This window comes from Anomaloglossus baeobatrachus, chromosome 11, assembly GCF_048569485.1.
Source record: "Anomaloglossus baeobatrachus isolate aAnoBae1 chromosome 11, aAnoBae1.hap1, whole genome shotgun sequence".
NCBI classification, from domain to species: Eukaryota; Metazoa; Chordata; class Amphibia; order Anura; family Aromobatidae; genus Anomaloglossus; species Anomaloglossus baeobatrachus.
Window position 1 is genome coordinate 54991264 of NC_134363.1, and position 25953 is coordinate 55017216.

Genomic DNA, 25953 nt, shown 5'->3' on the forward strand with positions numbered 1-25953 from the left:
TGTCTCCCATAGAGCACATCTGAGACTTTATTGGTCAGCAATTAGAAAGACAGCAGCCAGCAGCAAACTTTTTCATCATTAACATGTCTATCCATCCTGGGGCTTCTATAATTCCAAAACTTTCCCTTCTTGGTCTTTCAATAGTTTTAATTAGTAAAGAAACAAAATTAGCCCTTTAAAGGCCCTAATTAGCATGAATTACGAACACTGGAGATGATACCTTGTGTTCTGCGGGAGGGACAGCTTGTTTTTAGTGTTGATCTTTTTTGCTCCATTTATCTTGCTTACGTAGGTTTCCCACGCACACTTAAGATGGGTCAAGCAGCTGAGGCCCTTTAGCAAGATAGTGCTCTCCTCTTCCAGCTGTACTTTCAGAAAAGAGGCATAAACATGAGCAATTCATTGCGCTACTGACCATATTATACTGATATCTTCTCCATATACAGTATGTTTATCCAGCGAAACACTCACTAATTGTACATACACTCACAATTTTCCATAGATCATTTATCTTACATCTCCTAAATTTCTATATTTCCTAAAGACATTTCAATCTTATTGACAAGAGGCTAGCCTGCCTGTTAGGCTTCTGGGATCACATGTAAAGAATCTTATCACATCTGCTCCTCTCATACTTAGGTTGGAGGAGATGTTCCACCCATGCCGACTATAGTTTCTGCTGTGTTGGTCTGTGTGCTGTTAAGTCCCAGATTTGCTGGAGAGAAAGTAACCTGCGCCTGGTGTTCTTCGTCTTGTTCCCTCCCTGCTCTTGTTTTCTTCCTTATTAGGGATGATCGAATACCACAAATATTCGGCTTTGCGAATATTTGCCGAATAGGTCGCCGCTATTCGAGAATTTTCGATGCGCAATGTAAGTCTATGGGAAACCAGAATTACAACTATTCAGAACTATTCGGGCTTCCCATAGACTTACATTGCACATCGAATATTCGCATAGCGGCGACCTATTCGTCGGATATTCGCGAAGCCAAATATTTGAGGTATTCGATCATCCCTACTCCTTATCTTTTATTGTCTTATACCTCTGTATTTGCTGTGTGACAGAGTTTTGGTGTCCCCTGTCAGTCTATTTGTGTGGCTAATTACACTCCTTTCCCATTCCCAACCCCCCTTGGGTAGGTGGTACAAGTTCAGGACTGTGCAGGAGCAGGCCCAGGAAGGAGACGCAGACATCTCCAATTTCAGGGGTATCTCTGATACTAGGGATGGCTAGGGTACCCCAAGCCTGAGGTTCAGACTAGGAACACCAATTTTCTACTATCCACAGAGTCCCCATGATATAAAGAGACCCATGGGCACAGATGTTGGATTTCTAGCCATTATTATAGACCCAAGGAGCATTTACACTGCACAATGTTAACTGTGAAACGACCGTTGACAGTAAACATGCTTTCAGCTCAGTGGTCATTTAATATCCTGTGCAAGCAGGCTGACCGCGATTCAGAAATGGACTGAGTGGTCTGTAATAAATCGTTCAAGGCGCATAGGCTGCCATTGTTTTCTACAGCGCAAGTTCTTACACAGGACAATGCGCTGCGGAGAATGAAGATCTTTTGTATAGCGCAAAAGATTGTCATAATTTTAAGGCTATGTGCGCACGTTGCGTAAATACATGCAGTTACGCTGCGCTTTGTAGCGCAGCGTAACTGCATGCGTCCTGCGTCCCCTGCACAGTCTATGGAGATTGTGCAGGGGCCGTGCGCATGAGGCGTCTTAGAGCGCAGCGCTTTGGCTGCTGCCCGAAGCGCTGCGTTCTAAGAAGTGACATGTCCCTTCTTCCGTGCGCTTTGCCGGCAGCTCCTGCTCGGTCTATGGCAGGAGCTGCAGGCAGAGCGCATGGAATCGGCTTTTTTTTTTTTTCTACGGACATTTTCTGCAGCGGTTTGAAGCGCACGTGTGCTCTTCAGATCGCTGCAGAAATTTCTGCAGGGCTAGTACGCAACGTGCGCACATAGCCTTAGACAGCACAATTATTGTGCAATGAGTTTTTCTTGTTCGCAGTGATGGTGCAGTGTAAATGGACCTTTAAAGCCTATTATGAACCCTGAATGCTGCTCCAAACAAACATAATCCCATTTAGCTCCGAACTCATTGCTGACACTTCAGAACTATGTAGCGCTTTGTTTCCATCCATTTCTGGGGGCTTCTTGAAGTATGTGGTTGGGGTCATTGTCCTGCTTGAAGACCAATGACCTAGGAGGCAAACCCAGGTTTCTGAAACTGGCACTACATTGTGACCAAAAATGCATTGGTAATCTTCAGATTTCATGATGTCTTACACACAGTCAAGACCACCAGTGCCAGAGGCAGCAAAACAACCCCAAAACATCTCTGACTTCCACCATATGTGACTGTAGGTCCTGTGTTATTTTCTTTGTAGCTCTCATTCCATTTTTGGTAAACCGTAGAATTATGTGACTCGCCCACCCCAGAGCTGTGGGACACCCGGTGCCGGGCCGGACTAGTCCGGTGGTAGTCAGTGGTGGCTGGGCCCGGCTCCGTGGCCCTGGTGGGTGTCAGTTGAATATGTGGCTTAAGTTAAAGTTTGTGTTCGTGACGCCACCTGTGGTATGCGGCTAATAAGCCGCCGCTGCTGTGTAAGGCCTCCGGGGTGATGAAGTGGCAGCAATGGTGGTACTGCTCCCCACAGGTGGAGCAATGCCCGGGGCACAGTTGGTGCTTGTGAATGTCTATGCAGATGAAATAACTGAGGCAACTTCAGAGGTGCAGTTCAAGTTCTTTACTCACAGTTCTTGTTAGGCAGGCAGGACCCTTGGACTGCTGGGACCGCTGTCAGGGACCTCCGTCTTCTGGGTGATTCAGAGGGTGAAATCCGGTACCCTCTCTCTTAGTGTCTCCTTCTCTGCTGTCTTCACTAGCCTTGCCCGAGTTTGGATGGCCCTGGCTTGGCCTCCACTACAGCCTCCAGGCTGGGGGGTCACCTGTCGGCTGATTACCCCTTTTCTGAAGGTCTGCTATGGGTTCTGGCCCTGGGAGCTTGCAACGTCCCTGGGCCTCGGTTTTTACTGTTTGGAGATTGTCTTTGCACTCCTCCAGTCTCTAGGGACCGTCCCCTGTCGCAGCTTAATCACTCCACCGATGTCACTGTGGACCAGGCCACCGCAGCCTGCAGCTACTCGTAGCGCCTCTGGGCCCTCGGCTTCGGTACCCAACAAGGACTGCTCGTGGTACCTACAGGACTACCCGCGGCCCTGCGACCCTTTCTTTCCTTCTCTTCTTTCTCCTTCTTGCCTGCTTCCAGCAGGCCTCCTCCTCCCTCCTGTCTCTCGTTCTTCTTCTCCAACTACATGCTCACTCCTCACTCTCTCACTCCCCGAGCTAACTGACTAAACTTGACCTTCCTATCTCTGTCTGCTCTCCTTGGCTCCCCCACCTCCCCAGTTGCTAAGCAGTAACCTATGGGAGCAGGGATGGGTCTTACGGCCCCTCCCAGCATGCAGCATGGGAGGGTTGCCTGCCACTTTCCCTGGTCCTGTGTGTCCCTAGCAATGGGTGTAGTGTGGATTTACCAGGGGACCGGAGTTCACTCCCTTCCTCTCCCAGAATGGGCATCACACCGCAGGTGGGGTGCAATGACCTGTGGCGACGGAAGCCTCAGGGGCGCCACACTCCCCCACAGCAAATCCCAGCACGTCCTCGGGCTGAAAAACAACAAAAACATGTGGAGAAACTGCAAAAACATTTTTGTATGCAATAACATAAAACAGTAAAACATTTCTTCCCTTTATGGGAGGCACATATCATGAACGTTGCGAACTTCTTATAAAGAAAACTCTAAGTGTGCACTTCCAGTCCATTGCACGGTTTGGCAAATCCCCCATAATTCTGGTAGGGGGCACAACGGGTGCAACTAATTACATTTTTGGCTACTACAAGTCCAGTAGCCCGGCAGTTCGTTTCTTTCAATCAGACAAAAGTGACATCATCAACCAGCCATTAAGTCCAATGGCCTGGTTACGTAAGACATATCAACAACATACCAGCCACTAAGTCCAGTGGCCTGGTAGGACACAACACATACACTTCCACCGGGGCCCACATTCCAGTTCAGTGGCCCGGTAACACATAACATGGGGGTGACGTCTTCAAAAAGAATCAGGGGCAGCACAGTAGGAAGGGGTGTCATCTTCGAAAAGAATCAGGGGCAAAACACGAGGGACTTCTTCAAAAAGAATGAGGGGCTATGTACAGCTTGGCAGCTCTTCATCTTCCTTACTCTCGAGGATAGATGTCAGGATCCCACTCCGGCATGGCTCCTGGCAGCAGGTACGCTGACGAGATCATCGTCTGGGTCCCTTGAGCACTGGTCCCTGACCTTCCGCGCTGTCCTGCAGCCTGGGTTGGAGTGGGGCTGCCTGTAGGCGTTGCACGGCGCTGCTGTAGAGGGCTGCTTGTCTGCAGGGGGCTATTGCTGTGGTCTCTAGGGCCCTGCTTTGGCCGGGCACCCTGCATCACACGCGCCATGGAGATCCTGGTCTGCGTCTCCTGGGTAACTGTTGCAGGCCGGCTGCAATGTTCTGCGGCCTGGGTCTGTCTTGAGGTGGCGCTGCTGCTTGGGGAGATGCTGCGCTCTTGTGCTGTGCGGCGCCACTCTGGCTCTTCTGGGGCCGCTTCTTCCTGCACAATGTGCACATGCAGCGCATACCACCCGCGGTCCCCCATCAGCCGGGTATACTCCACCTCATCACCCGGCTTGGCGTCGCGCCCTGGGTGGCCTCTGGGCAGGTGCTCCTCAATGTCTCTCCGGGCTACAAACCCATCCTTGCCCAGGCCAGGCTCCCGGATGAAGCCCCAGCCACCTTTCTGCCGGAAATCGACTACGGTGCCCCGTTTCACCGGGCACTCAGTTCTCTTCAGGGCCTTCCTGACCTCTTCCTTGGAGGCCAGATTGGCGACTTCTCGGGCCCTTCTTTTCTCTTCCCGGAGTTCCCGCTCCCGCTGGTACTTGACCACCAGCCTCCGGCACGTCAGCTCGTTGGCCAGGGGAGTTTCCTTGGGGCGCAGCGGCCGCTGCAGTCCCTTGGTTTCTATGGGCGCCGCGTCCCAGTTCACTCCCGGGGATGCCATTCCCAGGAGGCTCACAGGGGGACTCGGCAGGGGGCCCACTAGTGGTTCAGGGTCCACCCCTCCCCAGGCTCCGTCTGCGGGGGTCTCAGGCAGGCCTCCGGTGCCCCACCGGGCGTCAGCGGGTCCGGCGGGGGAGGCCAGGGGGTCGGTGAAGTGGCGGGTCAGGGGCGCGTGGCGGGGCCATTGGTCCGGACGGATCGGGGATTCAGTTAGCTCACCCTTTTGCTGCTCCGCGGCATCCATCCACCGGCCCAGGCCTTCCGGTATCAGCGGTGTCTCTCTCTGCCGGTCCGCTTCCACCTCCACGCTGCTCAGCCTCCGGGCCAGGACTCGCACTTCCTCTCTCAGCAGGTCCAGCTCGGGATCCTCTCCTCCGGTCCCTGGTGCACCTTGCTGCAGCTTCTCCGCCATGCTTCCGGCCTGGGGAATGCTGCCTGGAACACTGCTCGAGTGCTCGACCACGCCACTCGGCTGCTCCCTTTTCCTTCTCGGAGGCGGGGCCGGAGGCTGTACTAGCAACTGGCGCCAGACTGGCGCCCAGCCCATCACGGCCGGCACCGCTCCACTTAATATCAGGTACATTTTCTTGTTCTTTGTCTGTTGATCGGGCGTTTAAGCTTTTTCTGCCAGCCGGCCAGCTTATTTGGTCGCCACCGCTTCTTCTTCCGCTTTCTATGGCGGGCACCGCTTCGCGCGCTTTTCTTGGACAAGGGGGCGGGGCTTCTCTTTGCGCCCTTTCTTCTTGCACGCCCCCCTTCTTCCCGCTCTCAGCAGCGCTAATGGCGGCGGTTTCGCAGTAAAGTACACAGTCTGTCACACGGTTCTCCAGGCACACAGTACCCGGTTAGACCGGGCACGAAATCCTGTTCGTGACGCCAAAGTTGACTCGCCCACCCCAGAGCTGTGGGACACCCGGTGTCGGGCCGGACTAGTCCGGTGGTAGTCAGTGGTGGCTGGGCCCGGCTCCGTGGCCCTGGTGGGTATCAGTTGAATATGTGGCTTAAGTTAAAGTTTGTGTTCGTGACGCCACCTGTGGTATGCGGCTAATAAGCCACCGCTGCTGTGTAAGGCCTCCGGGGTGATGAAGTGGCAGTAATGGTGGTACTGCTCCCCACAGGTGGAGCAATGCCCGGGGCACAGTTGGTGCTTGTGAATGTCTATGCAGATGAAATAACTGAGGCAACTTCAGAGGTGCAGTTCAAGTTCTTTACTCACAGTTCTTGTTAGGCAGGCAGGACCCTTGGACTGCTGGGACCGCTGTCAGGGACCTCCGTCTTCTGGGTGATTCAGAGGGTGAAATCCGGTACCCTCTCTCTTAGTGTCTCCTTCTCTGCTGTCTTCACTAGCCTTGCCCGAGTTTGGATGGCCCTGGCTTGGCCTCCACTACAGCCTCCAGGCTGGGGGGTCACCTGTCGGCTGATTACCCCTTTTCTGAAGGTCTGCTATGGGTTCTGGCCCTGGGAGCTTGCAACGTCCCTGGGCCTCGGTTTTTACTGTTTGGAGATTGTCTTTGCACTCCTCCAGTCTCTAGGGACCGTCCCCTGTCGCAGCTTAATCACTCCACCGATGTCACTGTGGACCAGGCCACCGCAGCCTGCAGCTACTCGTAGCGCCTCTGGGCCCTCGGCTTCGGTACCCAACAAGGACTGCTCATGGTACCTACAGGACTACCCGCGGCCCTGCGACCCTTTCTTTCCTTCTCTTCTTTCTCCTTCTTGCCTGCTTCCAGCAGGCCTCCTCCTCCCTCCTGTCTCTCGTTCTTCTTCTCCAACTACATGCTCACTCCTCACTCTCTCACTCCCCGAGCTAACTGACTAAACTTGACCTTCCTATCTCTGTCTGCTCTCCTTGGCTCCTCCCACCTCCCCAGTTGCTAAGCAGTAACCTATGGGAGCAGGGATGGGTCTTACGGCCCCTCCCAGCATGCAGCATGGGAGGGTTGCCTGCCACTTTCCCTGGTCCTGTGTGTCCCTAGCAATGGGTGTAGTGTGGATTTACCAGGGGACCGGAGTTCACTCCCTTCCTCTCCCAGAATGGGCATCACACCGCAGGTGGGGTGCAATGACCTGTGGCGACGGAAGCCTCAGGGGCGCCACATATGTGCTTTACCAAAAAGCTTCATCTTGATCTCATCTGTCCACAAGATGCTTTGCTAGAAGGATTTTGCGTTACTCACGTACATTTTGGCAAACTGAAGTCTAGCTTTTTTATGTCTCTGTCAGCAGTGGGGTCCTCCTGGGTCTCATTTCATTCAGATGTGAATGGATAGTTCGCACTGACACTGATGCACCCTGAGCCTGCAGGACAGCTTGAATTTCTTGGGAACTTGATTGGGGCTTACCCATTATCCGGAATATCCTGTGTTGCAACCTTTTATCAATTTTTCTCTGCTGTCCACATCCAGGGAGATCATCTACAGTGCCATGGGTTGTAAATGCTTTCATTATGGACATAGCAACATCAAGATCTCTGGAGATTGACTTGAAACCTTTAGACTGTTGATTTTTTTCCAACAATTTTGGTTCTCGAGTCCTCAGACAGTTCTCTTCTCCTCTTCTCCATGCTTTGTGTGGCACACACAATCACACTAAGTAAATATTGAGTCAACTTCTCCCCTTTTTATCTAGTTTCAGGTGTGATTTTCATATTTCCCACATTTGTTACTTGCCACAGGTGACTCAGAACAAGCATCACATGCTTGAAGAAAAGTTGTATACCCACAATTTTGTAAAGGTGCCAACAATTTTGTCTGCCCATTTTTGGAGTTGTGTGAAATTATATCCAATTTACCTTTTTTCTTCTTTGTTTTTGTTTTTTTCCAATACACACAATGGAGATAAATGTGTATGGCAAAACATGTCTAAGAGAAATACTTCATTTTCTGGAATAATTTTAAGGGTGCATGACTGTATATACAAGGCTCAAAAGAATGAACATATGCATTTCTGTGTAAAAACGACTTGCTGGTCATTTGTTCAGTCTTTTGAATGTCTTTTAACCACTTACTGGGAACCTGTCAGGTACAATATGCATCCAGGACCACGAGCAGTTCTGGGTGCACATTGCTAATCCCTGCCTAACCGTCCCTGTATACACTAGTATAGATAAAGGGATCTTTAGAAAAAGTATTTCTAAAGATTTTTATCGTATGCTAATGAGCGAGGGGACTAGTCCCCTGGGTGTTAGTTCCTCTGGCTAGTCGGCTCCATTAGCATGTTAGTACGTCCCTGTGGGCATGCTATCATGCTAATGAATGTGCAGCGTCACAGGATGATCTCACTTACTTCTCCGCTGCCATCGCCGCCTGACACTGGATTTTGGCTCAGTGCTCATGACCCTGGAGTTTGGGTCATGCGCACTATGAAGCAGGGTGTACGCGTCCTGGCTTCAAACTGATGTAGTGCGCATGATCGGAAGTCCAGGATCATATGCACTGACTCGAAATCCAGCGTCGGGCGGCGATGGCGGCAGAGAGGTGAGTGAGATCATCCTGTGACCCTGCGTATTCATTAGCATGTTAGCACACACACAGGGGCCGACTAGCAATGGAAGCAACGCCCTTGGGACTAGTCCCTGCGCTCATTAGCATACGATAAAAGATCTTTAGAAATACTATTACTTTCTTCTTTATCTATGCTAGTGTATACAGGGATTAGTAATATACACCCAGAACTGCTCGTGGTTCTGGGTGCATAATGGACCTGACAGGTTCCCTTTAAGGTTTCTAAAAACGGCAAGTGATATGTCCATTCTTTTGGAGTTTACCATTCAGAACACTTTTCCAGTAAATAGTAAAGCACAAAAGACGCCTAGACTTTAATTTCAGCATTTTGCCATCTTTTTGTGCTTAAAAAACCCAGTAATTATTTCTTCAATATTTAATGGAGGGAAAAAAAGACCAGAAAACGACAGTGAAGAGGGTCAAAACCATTAGGAATAGGCTCTTGAAACAACTGGAAAACAACGACATAGAAGATTTTTCAGGAAAAATAAAATGCCAGACTTACAAGAAGTGTCACATCACCGCATGTATGCGATATGTATACTCCTTGCCACAATCTTACTAAGGCGGGCTTTACACGTTGCGACATCGGTACTGATATATCGTCAGGGTCACGTTGTTAGTGACGCACATCCAGCGCCGTTACCGACATCACAGCATGTAAACCCTAGTAGTGACGATAACCGATCGCAAAAACGTCAAAAATCGTTGATCGGTGACATGTCGCTCCTTTTCATAAAATCGTTACTGCTGCCGGTACGATGTTGTTTGTCGTTCCTGCAGCACCACACATCGCTGTGTGTGAAACCGCAGGAACGACAAACATCTCCTTACCTGCCTCCACCGACAATGCTGAAGGAAGGAGTTGGGTGGGATGTTATGTCCCGCTCATCTCCGCCCCTCCGCTTCTGTTGGCTGCCTGCTTAGTGACGTCGCGGTGACGTCGCTGTGACGCCGAACGCACCTCCCCCTTGAAAGAGGGATTGTTCGGCGGTCACAGTGACGTCGCCGACCAGGTAAGTGCGTGTGAAGCTGCTGTAGCGAAAATGTTCGCTACGGCAGCAAGCACAAGATATCGCATGTACGACGGGGGAGGGTCCTGTCGTGCTCGACATCGCTAGCAATTACTAGCGATGTCGCAGCGTGTAAAGCCCGCTTAAGAGTGTGCAACCTCGCTCAATACAAGTGACATCACAGATAAGAAATAATAGAAATAAACAGTCACTGTTGTGTCCTTAGATTGCTCAGACGACTTTCTTCTGATTTTTGGTTCCATTCCCCTCTTCCCTTTTTCCTACTTATCCAAAGTTAGAAAGGTGTAAAAGAATGTCAGGTTGTGTTTTCCCCATAACCATTGCATGCATCCCTATTGAGGGTTGGCAGATACGGAGCGCTACATTAATTGCAGCAAACTTGTCATGTTGTTTTGTATCTGGCCTAGAAGAATTCTTCCAAACCTGACTTACGTCTGCAGTGTTTTGATAACTTACGTATGTAGCTTGTTGTCCAGAAGAAGTGATTTGATGCAAATTGGTCAGTAACATGTCAACTTCTTGCTTTAGATAACTAAGCTATAAGAAATGAAAAAATAAAATTAAATCTATTTTATATGTAAATTATATTTCTGTAAAACCTTAAAAGCTAATCATAGAGTATATCTCAAAAATGAGTACACCTCTGACATTTTTGTAAATATATCTCTTCATGGGACGACACTGAGGATCTGACCCTGTGATACAATGTACAGTGTCAGTGTGCAGCTTGTATAACAATGTACATTTGGTGTCCTCTAAATAACTCGACACACAACCATTAATGTCTAGACGGCTGGCAACAAAAGTGAGTACACCCCTGAGTGAAAATGGCCAAATTATGCCCAATTAGCCATTTTCCCTCCCGGGTGTCATGTGACTCATTCGTTACAAGGTCACAGGTGTGAATGTCGGGCAGGGGTGTTACATTTGGTGTTATCTCTCACACACTCTCTCATACTGGTCACTGGAAGCTCAACATGGCTCCTTATGGCAAAGAATTCTCTGAGGATCTGAAAGAAAGAATTGTTACATAAAGATGGCCGAGGCTATAAGAAGATTGCCAGCCGAGCCACTCGGATCTGGGCTCGTTGGTTGGTGGCTCGAGCTCCTCCGGACCCGGGGTCACTTTGCTCTGAAAGGATGCTGGCGCTACGTAGGGGGATAGGTTTACGGCCGGGGCATCACCCACGGGCTGTGGTGAATGTGGACACCACCGCTGCTGTTTACTAGGCACCCGGGGGAGATGTTGCGCAGCAAAGGTGTTGACCCCTCCGTGGGTAGGGGTGATAACCCCGGGACCTGATTGGGATGGTATGTCGGTGCTTGGCGGTGCTGGGCGGTGCACGGTCCGAGGGCACAGTTGTACTCACTATGATTGATGCACAAGAGTCTCTGATAAACCAAGATGATGGTGGTCGGTGCCCGCAGCCGGCTGCGTCTGGTCACCCACCCGGTTCGGTGGTCTTTGCCTTTCTCCTGCACCGTGTAGTGTGTATGTAGACTGCCTTCGCTTCAGCGATGGGAGTCCGCTCCCCAGCTTTGTGAATGTCGGGAGAGCCCGTTTGCCCGCAGACGCTGGCCCGTGGGATCTCTCTGCCTGTGCGGTGGCTTTCTATCCCCCTCGGTGGGCTGTTGTCTTCAGTCGGGACTTGGGTGGGAAAGGTCCTATAGTCCAGACCGCAATCAGTTAACTAACTCGGTCCAGTGGCTTCTGGACCTCATTTCAGGGTCTGAGTACCCCCCTGTGTGCTCCGGTTTCCAGTCGGTTCCCCGGTTCAGTACTGGCGGGCCACTACCCTGTCCCGGTCCCTTACGGTTCCACCTGGCCATCTTCCCGGCTCCTGCAGGCTAAGGCCACCATCTGCCTCCTTGCCAGAGGTAACTGGGCTCCGACCCAGACACCTGTTGTCAGTCTGCGGCAGACCTAGGCACAGGTCTGCTGCACTTGAACTCTCCAACTCCACTCCTCTCAGCACTGACTCAACTTGACTGGCCGACTACAACAACCAACTTGACTGTTTATTTCCTGCCTCAGGGCCCTCTGGACTCCTCGGTGGGCGCGGGTGCTGACCTAGATTAGGGCGCGTGGACCTTCTAGGTGCTACGCTTTCTGGTGGAGGCAATGGGGGAGAGGGGACAACTGGTCCCTCTTCCTGTGTGTTAGGTATAGCGGGTAGAGACCTGCGGGGGCATGGTGTAGGTGCATCCCTGGGCGCTTGCTCGAGTGGCTCACTGGCGGGCGTCTCAGGCTCCATTTCTTCCACGGCTTGTGGGAACATTATTACAGGAACAATCACCGCGCCGTTCTGTGTAGGCCAATCAGCTGGAAAGTCGCCCATCACTGTATGGATCACCCCTTTTTTCTCCTCCACGCTCGGCATGGGCACGGGGACCCCGTCAACCAGTCTCAGGGGACCCGGGCATCTCTTCAGGTGGTCCCTGGACACCGTGGTTGTAGTTTTCCCCTGGTCGCGACTAATCAGGTAGGTCTTCTCGTTCTCCCATCCAGTTGGCTGTATGACATAGGGGGTCCTTTCCCACTGATCGTCGAGCTTGTGTGTTCTCCTTTTGCGCTTTAGAACCACATCCCCTGGTCCAAAAGGGGCAGCCTGAGCCCGTATGTTGAAGCGCTGCTCTTGCTTTTCTCGATTTTGACGCAGATTCCGTTCCACATACTCTTGGATCCGTCGGTACTGCGTCTGCCGCTTGGCATCCCAGTTGGCAGTGGAAGGAAGAGTTTCGGGCACCTCTATGTCCATTTCTATGTCCACAGGCAGCCGCCGCGGCCGGGCTCTCATCAGGTATGCAGGCGTGCACTCGGGGACAACCACCATGAATCTCGAGTAGTGGTCTACAATGGTCAAGGTGTAGGTATACCCACTCCGGCTGGGCGTAAGCTTGACATTTTTCAGGGCGACCAACTCAGGGCGCTGGTGGGTGACAATCGGCTGTAGCAGGGCCTTCTGACTGGTTTTGTCCCGTCTTCTCAGTGTACAGGGACCACACTCTCGGCACAAGGTTTCTACGAACTCTCGCATCCCGCTCCAGTAAAACCGTTCCCTCAACAGCATTTCCAGCTTCTTCCAGCCAAAGTGTCCTGCGCCGTCATGGTAGGCCTGCAGGACCTTGGGTACGCATGCCTGGGGCACCACCAGCTGGCGAACTTTCTCATGAGTCTTTGGTTTGATCATCCCCCTATACAGCTTCCCCTGATGCAGTCTCTCTCTTTCCAAAACCGCTGAGCTTCGGAGGGGGCCGTGGAAGAACCCTGGGCAATCATTGTTTTGACCAGCTGAACTGCAGGCTCTTGATCCTGGGCTTCTTGCCACCCCTGGCTGGGCAGCGGGTCAAGATTCGCCTGCTGTTGGCCAACGCAGGGCTTCTCACCTTGTGGCCGATGGAATGCGGGTAGCTCGATCTTCCTCCATCCCTTCATCGGGCAAATGATGTGGCATTCGAGACAGCGCATCCACATTGGTGTTCTTGCGGCCAGCCCTGTACTTGATGGTGAAGTCGTAATTGGACAGTCGAGCCATCCACCGCTGCTCCAGGGCGCCCAGCTTAGCCCTATCCAGATGGGTTAACGGGTTGTTGTCCTTGTAGGCAATGAACTTCGCCACCACGAGGTAATGTTTAAACCTTTCTGTTATTGCCCACACGAGGGCCAAGAACTCGAGCTTGAAGGAGCTGTAATTTTCGGGGTTCCTTTCTGTTGGCCGGAGCTTCCTGCTGGCGTAGGCGATCACCTTCTCCTTCCCATCTTGAACCTGGGACAGAACCGCACCCAGGCCCACATTGCTGGCGTTGGTGTAAAGGATGAACGGGGGGCCGTAATCAGGATAAGCCAAGATTTCTTCCCCTGTCAGGGCCGACTTCAGCTGTTGAAAGGACTCCACGTACTTCTCACCCCAGACAAACGGGGGTCCAGGAGATCTACCATTCTTCATCTGTCCCAAGAGGAGGTCTTGCATGGGAGCGGCCATCTTCGTGTACCCCTTGATAAAACGGCGGTAGTAGCCCACTAGGCCCAGGAACTGCCTCACCTCCTTTACCATGGTTGGCTGCGGCCAGGTCTGGATAGTGGTAATATTTTCAGGATCCGGGGCTAAGCCGTCCGCACTCACCACATGCCCGAGGTACTGCACTTTGGGTTTCAACAGATGGCACTTAGAGGGTTTTAACTTAATCCCGTACTTGGCGAGGGCCGCAAACACTTCTGCGAGGTGCTCCAGATGGGCTTCATACGTCTTGGAATACACAATCATGTCATCCAAGTACAGCAGAACAGTCTCGAAGTTGAGATGCCCCAAACAGCACTCCATGAGCCTCTAGAAGGTCCCCGGGGCATTGCAATGCCCGAACGGGATACTGTTGAACTCGCAGAGTCCCATGGGGGTAGCGAACGCAGTCTTCTCGCGGTCTTCCCGTGCAACCGCCACCTGCCAGTAGCCACTAGTAAGGTCAAGGGTAGAGAAATAATTAGCAGTCTTCAGCGCAGTGAGCAACTCTTCAATGCGGGGAAGGTGGTAGGCATCTTTATGCGTTATCTGGTTGATCTTCCGGTAATCCACACACATTCTCATGGTACCATCCTTCTTCCTCACCAGCACCAATGGAGCTGCCCAGGGACTACAACTATCCCGGATGACCCCTGCCTCCTTCATGTTCCTCAACATGTCTTTGGCGCACTGGTAGTGTGCAGGTGGGATTGGCCTGTACCTCTCTGTAATGGGTGTATGCCTACCCGTGGGGATATGGTGTTGAACCCCTTTAACTCTCCCAAAATCTAGCGGGTGCTTACTGAAAACCTGCCCGTACTCCTGCACTACCCTGTATACCCCTTCCTTGTGGTGCATAGGTGTAGCCTCGGTGCCGACATGCAACTCCCGGCACCACTCCTCTAATTGTTCGGGCGGAGGGTCACTGCCTAAGTGGGGTGCAGTGGTTGTGGGGGTTGTTTCGTGCATAGCATGTGCATCTACGGTGAACAACTTGGCTATGGTGGCGTAGCGGGGGAGTCTGACCTCTTCCTCTCCACAATTCAGCACTCTCACAGGCACTCTCCCCTTTTTGACATCAATCACCCCACTGGCTGCCATTACTGTGGGCCAGTGCTCTGAAGGCAAGGGCTCTACCATTGCCGGGTAATCCTGTCCCTGGGGTCCTACTGCTGCCTTGCACCAAATCATCATCTCACTCCGCGGCAGCACCACCAAAGGCGCGGCATCCATCACCCGCACACTACCAATCTCTCCACCTGTCATGTTCACCTGCTGTCGCTGCAGGAGGGCCCAGATCTCACGCTGCATTGCCCTCTGCCGGCCCCCTCCCGCAGTGGCAGACAATTGTTGCAACAGGTTCAACACCTCCCCCATGCAGTGCTCAATCACGTTGGGCCTGAGGACCACCTTTGGGTTGCGGTCACTGGAATCATTCAGCACCATAATCATCCCTTGACGTCTCAGCTCTGTCCGTCCCACAGTCAGGGTCACCTCCTTGAACCCCACCTGGATCATACGGGGTACTACCGAGACAGGAGCAGTGTCGACCGGCCAAGATGGCAGATCGGGGTTGCCGGCCTCTGGGGCCTGTAGGGCCTTGATGGCCCGCTCTTTCAGTACTGCAAAGTCCAAGTCGGCATGTTCCAAGGACCACAGCCGCAGCTGCTTGCGATCTTCGGCGGACCCCAGCCCCTGCAGGAACTACTCCACTAGCATTTTGTTGCTGTCAGTCTCATTGATGGGGTCCACCCGCTTTAGAATACGCAAGGCTGTTTGTAGCCGCAAGGCATAGTCTCTTATACTGTCCTTTGGTCGCTGCCGACAATGGTAAAACTGCATCCGTAACTCCGCTTCCGTGCGGGTTTCAAAGGCGACCTGGAGTTTATAAAAAAAATGGCGGTTACCAAGGCCTGGTCCGCGTCTGCCCAAGTCTCTACATCCTGCTCGGCCGCGCCGGTCAGCTGCCCTAGCACTACCACTGCACGCTACTTGCCAGTCATGGCATACAAATCGAGAATCGTGCATATCTTTTTCCGGAACACCTGCAAAGTGTCAGGCTTCCCATCGTACTGTGGTAGCCAGGCAGTCCCGGGCACATAGGGCAAGGAGATTGGCATTACTTGGGCGACCGTCGGAGCTGCTGCCTCCCCCGCTCCTGCGACCGGAGTGAGCGCCGCCACGTTCCCATCATCGGGCACACCTGCGGGCGCCGCCGCTCCAGCGGTGCCACTCCGCCGTCGAGGTTAGGCGCGGACATCTTCCCGCTTCTCCCCCTTGGTCTTTTCGCGGCACTCGCTTCTTCAGCTTCGTTTTTCGACTGCTCGCTTTTCGGCACGGCCGTGTTCCCAGGGGTTGGGGCTTCAACTCTTGCGCTCTTTTCACAGGGAAGAAGGCTTTGGCGGGAATCTTCGCTCCAAAAGATGGCGGCAAGATGGCGGATTCTGAAATTTTTCAACGGGTCACCGCTGACTTCCACTTCAAGGTGCACTTTACCAGGTAGGTGATTAGGTAAGTATCCTGTTCGTGACGCCAGAAGAGTCTATGTATACCGCCCCGCGCTTGGCTGTAGCCGAGCCACTCGGATCCGGGCTCGTTGGTTGGTGGCTCGAGCGCCTCGAGACCCGGGGTCATTTCGCTCTGAAAGGATGCTGGCACTACGTAGGGGGTTAGGTTTACGGCCGGAGCCGTGGTTTTTAGTTAAGTTCGTGACGCCACCCACGGGCTGTGGTGAATGTGGACACCACCGCTGCTGTTTACTAGGCACCCGGGGGAGATGTTTTGCAGCAAAGGTGTTGACCCCTCCGTGGGTAGGGGTGATGGCCCCAGGACCCGATTGGGATGGTATGTCGGTGCTTGGCAGTGCTGGGCGATGCGCGGACTGAGGGCACAGTTGTACTCACTATGATTGATGATGGTGGTCGGTGCCCGCAGCCGGTTGCATCTAGTCCCCCACCCGGTTCGGTGGTCTTTGCCTTTCTCCTGCACCATGTAGTGTGTATGTAGACTGCCTTCGCTTCAGCGACGGGAGTCCGCTCCCCGGCGGTATGTGTGTCGGGAAAGCCCGTTTGCCCGCAGACGCTGGCCCGTGGGATCTCTCTGCCTGTGCAGTGGCTTTCTATCCCCCTCGGTGGGCTGTTGTCTTCAGTCGGGACTTGGGTGGGAAAGGACCTATAGTCCAGACCTCAATCAGTGAATTAACTCGGTCCAGTGGCTTCTGGACCTCGTTTCAGGGTCTGAGTACCCCCCCTGTGTGCTCCGGATTCCAGTCGGTTCCCTGGTTCGGTACTGGCGGGCCCCTACCCTGTCCCGGTCCCTTACGGTTCCACCTGGCCGTCTTCCCGGCTCCTGCAGGCTAAGGCCACCGTCTGCCTCCTAGCCAGAGGTGACTGGGCTCCGACCCAGACACCTGTTGTCAGTCTGCGGCAGACCTGGGCACAGGTCTGCTGCACTTGAACTCTCCAACTCCACTCCTCTCAGCACTGACTCAACTTGACTGACCGACTACAACAACCGACTTGACTGTTTGTTTCCTGCCTCAGGCCTCTGGACTCCTTGGTGGGCGTGGCCAACCGCCTGTTTCCGCCCCCCTGGTGTGTCCATCAAACCCTGAGGGAGGTGACTAGGGTGTATGTATTTGGCTGGTGTTACCTCTCTGGGACTGGTGTTATGCAAGGGCCTACCTGTGACTACCTGGCTAGTCCAGGGCGTCACATTAGCACCCTGACACTGACCTGCAGCACAATGGCCAAGACCATATAGTGGTTTAACAAGACAGGATCCATTCAGAGCAGGCCTTACCATAGTCGACTAAAGAAGTTGTGTGCACGTGCTCAGCGTCATATCCAGAGGTCATCTTTTCCTAATAGACATATGAGTGCTGCTTGTATTTCTGCAGAGGTTACAGGGGTGGGGGCGTCAACCTGTCAGTGCTCAGACCATACACCACATACTACATCACTTTGGTTTGCATGGCTGCCATCCTAGAAGGAAGCCTCTTCTAAAGATGATGCACAAGAAAGCCTGCAGTTTGCTGAAGACAAACAGACTAAGGACATGGATTACTGGAACCAGGTCCTATGGTCTGATGAGACCAAGATAAACTTATTTGGTTCAGATGGTGTCAAGCGTGTGTGGCGGCAACCAGGTGAGAAGGAAAAAAAGGAGTGTTTCCTGCCTACAGTCAGGCATGATGGTGGGAGTGTCATGAGATGAGGCTGCATGAGTGCTGCCGGCTGTGGGGAGCTACAGTTCATTGAGGGGACAATGAATGCCAACATGTCCTGTGACATACTGAACCAGAGCATGATCCCCTCCCCTTGAACATTGGGCAGCGGGGCAGTATTCAACATAATACCGATCCCAAACACACCTTCATGATAACCACTGCCTTGCTGAAGAAACTGAGGGTAAAGGTGCTGGACTGGCCAAGCGTCTCCAGACCTAAACCCGATTGAGCATCTGTGGGACCTCCTCAAATGGAAGGTGGAAGAGTGTAAGATCTCTAACATCCACCAGCTCCGTGATTTCATCATGTCATCATAGAGGATGGAAGAGGATCCAGCGACGCCTGTAAAACTCTACTGAACTCCATGCTTAAGAGAGTACTTGAAAATAATGGTAACCACACAAAATATTGACACTTTGGGCACAGTTTGGCTATTTTCACTTAAAGGTGTACTCTCTTTTGTTGTTAGTGGTTTTTACATTAATGGCTGTGTGTTGAGTTATTTAAAGAGCCCCGAATTTACACAGTTATACAAGCTGCACACTGCCACTGTACATTGTATAAGGCGTCAGATCTTCAATGTTGTCCCATGAAAATATATAATAAAATACTTACAAAAATGTGAAGGATGTAGTCACTTGTGATATACTGTACATCCAGTCATGGCCAAAAGTGTTGGCACTCTTGAAATTGTTTTAGAAAAAGTAGTATTTCTCTCAGAAATTTACTGCAATTACATGTTTATTAATTTTGTGAATATTAGAACAACACAACAATAGACAGAGAAAAAAAATGCAAATTGGACATAATTTCACACACAACCCCAAAAATCGTCTGAAACAAAATTGTTGGCACGTATACAAAATTGTGGGTAAACAGCTTTGTTTTAAGCATGTGGCAAGCAACAAGTGTGGGCAATATGAAAATCACACCTGAAACCAGATAAAAAGTGGGGAAGTTGACTCAGTCTTTGCATTGTGTGTCTGTGTGTGCCACACTAAGCATGGAGAACAGAAAGAGAAGAAGAGAACTGTCTGAGGAAAGTTGAAAAATATCAATAATCTCAAGGTTACAAGTCCATCTCCAGAGATCTTGATGTTCCTTTCTCCATGGGGTGCAACAAATCGTGCAATCATTTTCTAGGAGAAATACTTCATTTTCCAGTACATTTTCAAGGGTGCAAACACTTTTGGTGATGACTGTAGATAGATATATAGATACATTTAAAGAAAAGGCAGAATTTCACAATTTCTTAGTTAAGCAGTTTTCATTGCATGTCCATAATGTGCAATGCAGAGTTTTGTTCTTAGAAACTGAGCCTTCATTTCTAGGATGTAAACTTTGCCAGAGACAGTCAGCTCACAGAGGCTACTTCAGACAGGCTTGATGACTCCTACTACGGACTTCACACTTTAACATGGATCTGAAATTACAATGGGGCCCCTTAATTGTGTCCACCAAGTAGCTGCTGGCCGGTGTAGCGAGCCTGAGGTAAGTGTAGTTGAACTAGCTAGGTCAATAGCAAAGGAGACGTTTGAAGAGAAAACCAAAGTCATTGGAAGTGTCAGGGTCACATAGCAAAAGGTCAAAATAAGCATAGTCAGCCTAGCTAGGGTTAAGTACATGGGAGATCATGAAGCCAGACTTAGTTGTAGTGAACCACGGGGCCTGCTGGGCCACCCGTCACTGGGCCAGTGGTATTTGGGGTTGCTGTGACTGACCTGACCCGGCTCCGTGGCCCCGTCAGCTACATGAAAAGAGGGTGCAAGGGGGATGGGGGCTAGCTTTGCAGTGCCACCTGTGGTGCGAGACCAGGGATTAGCCGCCGCTGCGAGATGTTGCTCTCCTCCGGGGCTGATGTTACCGCAGCTTAGATAGTCTAGCTCCCCACAGGTGGAGCGAGCCCCTGGGAGGACGGTGACGATGGGGGAAGGGCCGTTGGTGCTGAAGCGCGGAGTGACGGTAATAAGAGCCCGAGGCAGTGGTTGCGGGTCGAGGTCTTTTTACTCACAGTTCTTAGGATGCTGCCCTCAGGGTATCGGTCACTGCCGTGCTGGGCCCCAGCCGATCCCGGATGAAACAGAGGTCACCCCCGGTGTTGTGGAGCGTGTGAGACCTTCTTCCTTGCGCCTTGTAGTGTGGATCCCCGTGGAGTGAAGCTACTTGGGGACCCCAGTGTCCTTGGCTTTAGTCGCCGTCCCGTACGCAGGCAGAGCGAAACTTGTTATGGACCCGACCGTGGCCATGGCTGCTGTCTCTATATGCTGCTGGTACCCCGGGACTTTTGGTGGTGGGCAATGGGACATGAAATCCCCCTCCCCTGCAGATTCTGGTAGTCCAACATGCAGTGTGTTCTACCCTAGGGCTTCTGCACCCTGTGTGGTGCCAATCCCGAAGGGGCAGTTGGGGGCTCACCCTTCGGCTACCGTGCTGCTCCTCTATCTCACCAGCTCCACCAGGTCGTTTCCTTCTCCTTTCCTTCCTCCGCACACCCTCCGCCGCCATGGTCCTACGAGTCCATGATGTCCTGGTACTCTTTCTGTCCTTCCCGGGTTAGCTCTTAAGCACGCATCCCAGGTGGCCCCTCTGAGAGAAGCTTAGGCAGCACACCCCTCAGCGACCTTGTTACTTCTTCTGCGTCTCATACTGATCTGACGAGATTTCCTGTGTGCTCTCTAACTTCCCCAGTCAGCCCCCACCTTCCTGATGACTCACCCTGCCCAGGAAAAACACATTGCTATAGTGACCACCTGAATTGTGTAACTGCTGACTGGCTGTGTTGTATAACCTATATGTTGTATGAGCACAGGATGCAGGATGTTGTGTAAGCTCTGAACTCCAGTGGTTAACCTCTTCTTACCCGGGGTAAGTACCACATCTTAAGGGAGATGCAGTACCGTGTGGCGCCTGGAGCCTCAGGGGCACCACAATGTCAGGATCACAAGTCGAGTCAAGATCAGGATTAGAAAACTGTAGAATAGAGTACAATGAGTAAACCAGTAAGCTGGGAGTTTAAGTAGAGCGTACTCCCTGTTTGGCCACATCAGAGGGCTGATTACTCGTGCTGATCTGCTGGACAGCACATCCTCACTATTTAAAATAGATTAGATAGAAAGAAAAAATAATTCCTTTACCTCTTTTTCAGTATCTAGCCAGATATCCTCCTCAATTTTTCCCACCTCAACAGAACTGTGAAATGTGTGGTACACGGGATCAGGCAGCTGTAATTTTGGATTGGACTGAAAAAACACACAAAATGTAATTATATGTCCTTTGATTTTTTTTAATCACAGGTATTAGCGGCAGACATGATGACATGCTGGTGTATACAGATTGGCAGATATGATGAGATGCTGCTGTGTATAGACCGGTAGAGATGATGAGATGTTGGTGTACAGCATATATGTAGCGCTTCTGAACGCCTTAGGGTGCTACAAGGTTCTGCATCTCCACCAGGATGCAGGGCCTACCCCCTTAGGGACCCAGAACCCCAGTGCCGGTAACACCAAGAACCCAGGTAATCCCAGTTTTCCCCTACAATCCCCCATACAATGGTACCCAGCTAGGGTGGGACCAATGAATGGCCGCCTAGAGGTGGAGCCACTCCAGTCCACTAAATGACCAGGTGGGAGGGGCGGACTGTGGAGAGTAGTGAGTCAGTCTAAGTCTAGTGAAGGTGGAGGGTGTGACTGAGCAGCATCCTGACTTGGGTTAGCGGTGACCTGGTACCCAGGAAAGTAGTTGCCGGTGGAGTACGGTGGAGTACTCCAGAACTACGCACCGACTGGGTACAGGACCCTAGGACAGGAAGGAGCTTCAAGCTGACCTGTTAACACCTGCACAGCAAAGGGGACTGTGGCGCCCTGGACAAGCCAGGACGTCACAGGTACTGCAACAACACACCCCACACCCCGGTTAGGAACATCAAAGTCAGACACAAATCCTTGTTGCCTCCCTCCAGGGGCTGATGTCCACACCTGGTGGGGCGGAGCCAGGCGGTTGGCTCCACCCACCGAGGAGTTCACAGTCCTGGAGGCGGGAAAAGGGAGTGCAGTTCAGTTCAGTTAGGGAAGTGGTAGTGAGGAGCAGACTGACTGTGTCCGGGTACGTGGCCCGGGCACCTGAGAGCAAGGTTGGCAGACCGTGGTGACCGTCTGCAGGAGAGGCCGACTGACGCACAACCGTAAGGACCGGGGACGGTCGGTGGCCTGCCGGTACCGGATCGGGGAGCGAAGAGAAGCCAGCACCATCCGGCAGGGCCTACGGACCCCGACCAGGCTTGGAGTCGCCGTTAAACCGGTCAAATCCATCAGCGACGGGAACCTCCTGGGTTTCCCAGCAATAAAGACCCGACTGAAGGTAACTGCTCAACCGTGAAGGGAAATACAGCTACCGCCACAGCTAGGGTTCCCAAGGCCAGCGCCTGCGGGCACAAAGGGCTCCTCCGGCAAATATACCGCTGGGGAGCGGGTTACCGGTGGGAAGCCATCGGGGCCGAGAACATAACACCGGTGCAGGGAGAGACAGTTACCGCCAACCTACCGGGAGTGACCGTCGCAGCCGTCTGTGGGACTCATCCATCCAGCCGTTTGTTTTACCAGAGACTCCGTGTGCGTTACTGGCTGAGTAAGAACCACCGCGCCGCCTGGCACTGCGCTGCCCCGCAACCCTGCACCTGGCCAAGCCCCGCAACCCACCTTACAGACAACAACTCCGGGCCCCGGGACTACCAAAATCCCCCTACCCACGGAGGGGAGGAAATCATCCCAGCTGCTCCCCGTCATCGCTCCCGGGATCCCCGTACAGAGCAGCGGTGGTGCCCCAACCTCACCACACACCGTGGGTGGCGTCACAAACCGACATCCCAACCACCAACAAACCACCCCTTTCACTCACGAGGAGCGCCGTTCGAGTCCCCGGATCCGGCCCACCGCTCGAGCCACCGAGCAGCAGTAGCAGCAACGCCGGACCCGAGCGTGGTGAGCGCAGCGCCCCGCTGCCCGCGACAACTTGGCGTCACGAACAGGATCCTACCGTTCTACCGCCTGGTAGAAGTGCGCCTTGTGTCCCGCCGGAGGTGTCCGGCCGAAAATGTTCGGAAGCCGCCATCTTGGGCGCGAAAAGTCCCCGCTCGAGCGTCTTCCCGAGCAGTGGAGGCGCGAAAGCCAAAGCTCCGCCCCTGAAGAGGAGGTGCCGGAAAAACACCAAGGGGGGACGGAAACAAGATGTCTGCGCCCGACGGAGCCGCTGGGGGAGCGGTGGACGTAGCCGCAGACGTGCCAGTAGATGGAAATGGGCCCGGCCGTGCTCTGGCTGCAGGAGCGGGAGGGGCCGTGGCCCCCGCCCTTGCTCAGGTGATGCCGTTCTCCTTGCCCTATGTGCCCGGAGCTACCTGGCTGCCGCAGTACGACGGGAAACCTAACACCTTGCAGGTCTTCCAGAAGAAGCTTAGCCCGCTCTTAGAACTGTACCCCCTGACTGATAAGCAGCGTGCAGCGGTGGTGCTGGGGCAGCTAACCGGCGCAGCTGAGCAGGAGATGGAGACCTGGGCCGAGGGGGACCGGTCCTCCATGGCCACTATTTTCGAAAAGCTACAGATTGCCTTTGAAACTCGCATCGGGGCTGAGCTGCGAATGCAGTTTTACCAATGCCGACAGCGACCTACCAACAGTATCAGAGAATATGCCCTGCGTCTGCAAACTTCTCTCCGGACGCTGAAGCGGGTGGATACCATCAATGATGCTGACAGTAACAAAATGCTGGTAGAGCAGTTCGTGCAGGGGATGAGATCCCCGGAGGTCCGCAAACAGCTACGGCTGTGGGCCTTAGAGCACCCTGATGTGGACTTTGCCGTGTTGAAAGAACGGGCCATTAAGGCTCTGCAGCCCCTGGCATCCGAAGTCCCTGGAGCGGCCCCGTGGCCGGCTGAGACGGCTCCCATCGTGGTAGCCCCTTCTCCCCCAATTCCTGCAGCGCCTGCGAATTCTGGCAGAATGATGGAGGAACTGGCTGCCCAAGTCCGTCATATGGATGGAGACCTCGCCAAGATCCTCGCCACACTGCAGCTTCCAACGAGGTCCAGGCCCCTGGGGGGGTACAGCTCGCCGACCGCCCAGAAGATGTCCCCTGGATGCAGCGGAGAAGGGCTACTGACCCACGGTATGGACCCCCGATCTGTTACAAGTGCAGCAAGCCCGGTCACTACTCCCGACGGTGTCCGTTAAACGAACAACCCCTGAGGCCAAGGGCCAATCCTCAGGAGTAGAACCCAGTGGCCCCCCCGACTGGCGGGACCGGTTCATCGGGGCCCGCCCCATCATCCCTCTGGCTGTGGACGGCGTCCCGCTGATGGCGCTCCTGGACACTGGATCTCAGGTAACCACTATATCAACGGTATTGGGGGGAGGATGAACTTGCCCCTCCAGACAGCAGCATGACATTGATCGCCGCTAATGGCCTCCCCTTGACCCAAGTGGGGTACAAACATGTGGCTATGACTGTGGGGTGGACCGAGCTACAACACCAAGGGATGGTTGTGATAAGGAATGACCCCAGTGATCATGATCCAAAGGTGGTGCTAGGAACGCATGTAATGGAGCATTGCATGAGTGAGGTGCTGACCCTACTACAACAGCTGGCCGCCACCGCAGCGGGAGGTCGACAGAGGGCGGTGCAGCGAGAGATCCGGGCCTTGATGTACCGGCAGCAAGTGAACTCTGCGGGAGGAGAGATTGGGGGAGTGAGAGTGATGGATGTGGCCCCTTTAACTGTGCCTCCCCGGAGCGAAATGATGATCTGGTGTAGGGCAGCGGTAGGTCCCCAGGGACGTGATTACCCAGCCATGGTAGAGCCCATGCCCTCCGAACACTGGCCCACCGTAATGGCCGCCCGGAGAGTGGTAGACGTTAAGGCCGGTTTCACACATCCGGCTTTTCGCCGGTTTGCCGGATCCGGCGCTCTCCCGTACAGACAATACAGTACAGTGACAGCGCTGTAACTTCCGGGTCACATGCGCCGGTCACATGAGAGCATGTGACCGGCGCTTGTTGCGCTGTCACTGTACTGTAGTCACTGTATGGGAGAGCGCCGGATCCGGCAAACCGGCGAAAAGCCGAATGTGTGAAACCGGCCTAAGAAGGGGAGAGTGCCCGTGAGAGTATTAAATTGTGGGGAAGAGGAGGTTAGGCTTCCCCGGTACACCACCCTCGCCAAGTTGCTAACCCTGGACCCCCACACCATCCAAGAGGCAGTCTCCCCGACCTCCTTGCCCTCCGCCAGTCGCCATGCGCCCCCTGCACAGTTAGGTGAGTGGGTCGAGAGTTGCATGTAGGCACTGACGATACCCCCACACATCACAGGGACGGGGTATACTGGGTAGTGCAGGAATACGAGCAAGTTTTCAGCAAACACCCGCTAGACTTTGGGCAGATTAAAGTGGTCCAGCACTACATACCCACCGGCAGGCACCCCCCTATTAAAGAGAGGTATAGACCTATCCCGCCCGCACATTATCAATGCGCCAAAGACATGTTGAAAAACATGAAAGAGGCAGGGGTTATTCGGGATAGCTGCAGTCCCTGGGCGGCTCCGCTGGTGCTGGTCAAGAAAAAGGATGGCACAATGAGGATGTGTGTGGATTACCGGAAGATCAACCAGATAATGCATAAAGATGCCTATCCACTGCCCCGTATTGAAGAATCTCTAGCCGCTCTGAGAACCGCCAACTACTTCTCTACCCTTGACCTCACCAGTGGATACTGGCAGGTGGCCGTGGCACCCGAGGACCGGGAAAAGACCGCCTTCGCTACCCCCATGGGGCTCTGTGAGTTCAACAGCATGCCGTTTGGGCTGTGCAACGCCCCTGGAACCTTCCAATGGCTGATGGAATGCTGTCTGGGACACCTGAATTTTGAGACTGTCTTGCTGTACCTGGACGATGTAGTCGTGTACTCACAGACGTATGAAGCTCACCTAAAGCACCTCCTAGCGGAGGTGTTCGCGTCCCTTGCCAAGTATGGGATGAAACTGAAGCCCTCCAAGTGTCACCTGTTGAAGCCCAGGGTACAGTACCTCGGACATGTG

At 53.1% G+C, this 25953-nt stretch overlaps 1 protein-coding gene across 1 annotated transcript in view; it reads right to left on the bottom strand.

Annotated features, from left to right (window-relative positions):
• Window positions 1–25953, bottom strand: part of KASH5 (KASH domain containing 5) — a 145771-nt gene that overhangs the window by 13024 nt on the left and 106794 nt on the right. Inside the window, exons 14-16 of the mRNA XM_075327914.1 lie at window positions 21006–21110; window positions 10102–10182; window positions 221–363 (exon numbers count right to left, since the gene is read on the bottom strand). Of these exons, the coding sequence (XP_075184029.1) occupies window positions 221–363; window positions 10102–10182; window positions 21006–21110 (329 nt within the window). The remainder of the gene's footprint in view (window positions 1–220; window positions 364–10101; window positions 10183–21005; window positions 21111–25953) is intronic.